General features: G+C 61.1%; 1 protein-coding gene across 1 annotated transcript in view; it reads right to left on the bottom strand.

Moving 5' to 3' along the window:
* Positions 1 to 4,127: 4,127 nt before the first annotated feature.
* Positions 4,128 to 4,782, bottom strand: part of LOC105536608 (tektin-4) — an 11,009-nt gene continuing 10,354 nt past the window's right edge. The window contains exon 6 of the mRNA XM_011976013.1: positions 4,128 to 4,404. Within this exon, the coding sequence (XP_011831403.1) occupies positions 4,188 to 4,404 (217 nt within the window). The 3' untranslated portion in view covers positions 4,128 to 4,187. The remainder of the gene's footprint in view (positions 4,405 to 4,782) is intronic.

Genomic DNA, 4,782 nt, shown 5'->3' on the forward strand with positions numbered 1-4,782 from the left:
GGCCCTCGGATGCCCAGAACCTGTAGGCCGCACCGTGGACTTACTCTTAACCGAGGGCGTGCTGGGGGCACCCTGATGTGGCACCAAATGAAATGAACAAAGCTCCACAGTCCACAGGTCCCCCATCTGTCCCATCCCCCGGACTCCCACGGCCAGCGTTTCCCCCGGGGTAGACAGCACCGGTGGTGTTCAGTACGCCACAAGAGACACAAATGAACACGCCTTCTCAGCCCCGCCAGCACTTCTACCCTAGCCGGGCCCAGCCCACGAGCAGTGCAGCCTCCAGCCCCTGCCCGCCCTGGCCCAGCTGCCCATGTCTACCCTGCTGGATCCCTGGACAGGGATGTAGTACAGCGGTACAGGTTCAGCAGTACCCTGTGCAGCCAGAAGCCCCAGGCCTCTATCCAGGTGCAAGCCCTACAGAATTTGGGATCTACGCTGGCGCCTACTATCCAGCCCAAGGGGTACAGCGGTTTCCCATTTGCGTGGCCCGCCCCCCGCTCCCCCCACCAGGGGTGCTGGGCACTGGGGGAGGAGCCTTGGCAAGCCCTTCCCTCCCTGGGCACCAGACCTTGGGCTCCTGGATGCCTGGGTTCAAGTGTCTAGTTTTTCCTGTGGAAGATGTTTGGGATGTTCCCAGAAAATGGGGAGGGCCCTGGGGGGTCAGGATTGTATTACTAATCCCAGAAAGTCTGGGGTTCCATTTTTAGCACAAGGCAGGCAACCCATGTGCCCCACAGCCCAGCGGCCAGCCTGTGTGGGAGAGGGGAGTGGGGGCCTGAAGGAGTGAGGATCCTATTACCACAGCCTCCCCTGCAGCCAGCCAGGATGGCCAGTGTGGGCTGGACAGCAGGTACTACACCAGGGGCACTGGCGCTGACCTTGAGCCATGCATTTGATGCCTGTGAGAGTGATTTCTAGGAACCACTGCACGTGGGGGCAGATGAGGGAACCCCGACATGGGACAGCCGAGGGTGACCCCAACACGGAGGGGGCCAGCTGTGTCCAGGCTCCACTGGATTCCGCAGAGGACAGAACACAGCACTGACTGTAGGGTATGGGGTCACTGAGGGTTAGGATAGGCTGGGGTTGGGAGAGGGCCATGGTGCAGCTGGGTCACATCCCACCTGCACCCCTCAGATGGCAGGACCTGGTCCTCTCCATTCCCAACCCGAGCCGGTCAGTAACAGCCACGGGCCAGCAGCCCCTAGCAACCCCTCCCTCCCTGAACTGCAGAGGATGGGACGTACCACAGTCTCTTTCAGGCAAGAGCTGCTGTAGCTTTCTTTATCCTTGTGCTAGAAGCCCAGGGTGGCTGGGGTGTGGGCCCACTGTGGGGAGAGGGGCCTGAGAACAGTCCAGGGTGGGTATCCACCTTCCTGCCCTGAATCACCCCCAGTCACTCTCCCAATCCCCAGGAGCTCAGGGGCTTCCTGGAGCAAGCCACAGCTGATCTCCACCATGGGTAGGAGCTCCAGGCCAGGTCAACAGGGACTCCACAGAGGTGCCTGTGGGTTAGCAGCAGCTACTGGTGTCCAGATGGCCTCAGGGGTGGGGGTTAGACAGTCTAGAGGTCAGCAGGGAATTCAGCATGAGGTGGCCCTTAGGGTTCTGGCCCAGCAGCCCCAGGGGATGGCTCTGCACCGAGTCATGAAGCTTGCAGGCCGGGGGCATTGGCCTCTCTCTAGCTGGGAGTGACGTCCATCACTGCTGTCATTAGTCTTCCCTCAATCAACCTGTCCCTGGGGTGGGAGCACAGTGGGTTCTGGAACCCTCAGGTCTCAGTTTTCCCTGCTGTAAAATGCACATGATAGTGAGGCTGTCATGAGGCCTGAAGGAGTTAAAATCTGCCATGTGCTTAGGATGGCACCTAGCTCGGCGCCTCCCAGCCTGGTGCCACCATCTGGCATCAGAGATGAAACACTTCTCCCAGACCCCCTCCCCTGGAACCCCCCGCACTCAGCTCTCCATCAGCCACCACCTCCAGGGTGGGACAAGGAGGCCCTGCACCTGATGGGGACCCAACAGCGCTGGGCAGCGCCACCTGGGTCTGGGCGATAAGGGGAGCCTGAGTGTGGGGCCTGCATGGAGGGAGCCATTGTCTCTTGGGCCTCTTAATGGCTACTTCCCTAGAGTCCAGAGAAGCGCTGCTGCTCAAGGGGGGACAGCGCCAGCAGCTCCCTCTGGGGCTGGAGTGGGCACAGCATGGGGGTGCCTTGCCCCCACCACCTCCCATGAAGGTTCCTGGCTCTCCTGGGGGACTCCTCGCTACAGTGCTGAGGCTGACCCCGGGGCTGACCAGGTCCAGAATGGTGTTGGACCACCTGCATCCCCCTGCAGCAGGCAGGGAGGGCTCTGCAGCCATCACCCACACACATCTGACCGCTCCCTGACCGTCGTTTCCAGGGTGGCAGGGAGTGAAGTCCCCACCCAGTTCAGGGGCCTTTGAGTTCACCAGCAGCTGCCTCACTCCAGGTTTCCCCTGTGCTGGGGGTGATTGCAGGGAGATGATTCTTTGGTGTTCCCTGGGCAGGTCATTGCCTCAGCCCCTGCCTGGTGTCCTGGAGCAGCTTGGAGAAGTTACATGAACAGGAAACTAACTGTCTGCAGCCCCCAGGTGAGACTTGGCTGCTGTGTCCCGCTGCCTCTGCTCCTGGCTGTCAAAGCCCCATGGTAACAGCATCCAGGGCAAATTTAAATGGCACCCCAAAGAATAAGAGTGGGCCTGGGTGTCACTGTCGTGACTGGTGGCTTGCGACAAGTAGCGTGGCTTCCGTGGTGATGGGAGGTGTCATTTCCCCTGAATCTGCACTGAAGAGAAGGTCCTGCAAGCTTTCGGGCCCACCCTCCAGGGTCTGGGTCTGGGTCTCTGGGAGTGGCCAGGTGGGCAGAAGAATCCTCGCTGCCTGGCATTCAGGTTTGGAGCTGGGGAGGGCTGGGCCCAGTTAGCAATGAGCTTATCGCGGTGAACCAGAGCTCAAGATAAAGCGAGAGGCCCAGCCCAGACACCTCCTTCCCTGGTCCCAGCCCCTGTGCCTTGGCCTGTGTGGTGGCAGCCAGGCTGTCTCCTCCAGGAAGCCCTCCCTGCCCTGCCTGCTCACACACAACCTCTCCCAGATTTCTCCCCATCCAGGCTAAGTAGGATTCCCAAGAAGGCTCCACCCCCAGGCAACTGCCTGCAGTCAACATTGTCACCTCCCCCAGTGAACGGCAGTGGTGGTTTTCCTCTTCAGCAGTGGCCTCTGGAGGGGTCTCAGCAGGTGGGGAAGAGCGGTCTGAGTTAGCCCCAGCGGATGCCTCTCCTCCCAGCAACCCCAAGCAGCAACTTCCACCTGCTGACCCTACCCAGCTCACAGAACTGCCCAACTAGGTGTCCTTGTGGTTGATTGGGGGGAGGGGCTGTTACCTCCCAGTCCCCTCCAGGCTGAGACAAGAGCCCTGTGGGCCTGAATCTTGGAGATGGGACTCCCACCCACATGCTCTCCGGGTGGGTCCATCCTGGGGGGTGCAGAAGGGAGCTCCATGTACCCCTGGCGATCTGTCCATCTGAGCCTCAGGGGTCCTGGGCACTGAGCTGGGCTGGTCTGGGCTGGGCTGAGCTGGGGTATGCACTGTCATTGGGGACAGAGAGGGGATGCTGAAGCAGGTGCTTCTGGGTGGCGCCTGCCTGGAGGATCACCCCAGCAGGTGCACCCAGCAGCTGGATGAGCCTGTAGTAGAGAAAGTGCCCTGTCCGGAGGGGTATGCGAGCTGAGGCTGGGGGCCTGGAGGTGCAGGGGGAGGAGTTGGGGAGATGCAGAGGTCCGAAAGATGTCCCAAGGCTGTAAGACCCTTGTGAAGGAATGGAAGAGCCAGCACTGGTGGGGAAGTGGGGAGGGGGAGCTGGATGGCCTGGCTCTGGGCTGGACACATGGTCTGCGCCCACACCTGAGCTGTGCTGTGAAGCCCCAGTCCCCACCTGGGCACGTCCTGTCCTCTGAGGCACAGGGATTCCTGGTCCTCGGCTCTAACCCCTCATCTCCCACCATTGGGATGATGAGTCCGTAGGCAGAGCCAGCCTCACAGGGGACCCAAAGGCCAGTTCAGATGGACAGCAAGTCGAGGTCCCACCGGTCACACACACTCCGTGCAGAAAGCTAACGTGCTGTTTGTTTGGGGACTTGGTGGGGAAGCACCGTGGCAGCGGCTCACTGGTAGCCAGCCAACTGCAGGATGGTGGGGTAGCGAGTACGATGGGCCATGCACTTCTGGCGGTCGATGAAGAGACTGTTGGTCATGGCGGTGATGTCCTTCTCCAGGCTCATGTGGGTGTCCTCGAGGTTGCGCAGGGACTGCTCTGCTTCTAGAAGCTTCTCCCGCAGCGCTGCGAGGGACATGTTCAGTTCCTCCACCTCGCTCACCAGCCTGGGGGTGTTGGGGAGTATGAGCTGGGGCTGGGGAGGGCAGAAGTATGCACCTTCTGGGGTGCAAGGAACCCAAAACTCCCAATGGGAGCTGGCAGGAGGTCCTGGGAAGACTCCGTGAAAGGACCCCTAAGGGAGCCCCACCAGGAAAGCGGCTCTAGGGCAGAGCACAAATTACGAGGGTCCTCCCAGGGAGCGCGGGTGAGTGCGAATGAGTGACCCGCATGCGATCTCGACCCGGGCAGGACAGGACTGGCCCTCAGCCCACCAGGCTCGGTTCTTTCCATTCCTGATGTTTAACGGAGGGAGGCCCCCAGTTCCTTGAAGGAACTGAGGGGCAGGGAAGAAAGGTACTTAGGCTCAGCAGGGGCCACTGGGC

Source organism: Mandrillus leucophaeus, unplaced genomic scaffold (genome assembly GCF_000951045.1).
Source record: "Mandrillus leucophaeus isolate KB7577 unplaced genomic scaffold, Mleu.le_1.0 Scaffold161, whole genome shotgun sequence".
NCBI lineage: Eukaryota > Metazoa > Chordata > Mammalia > Primates > Cercopithecidae > Mandrillus > Mandrillus leucophaeus.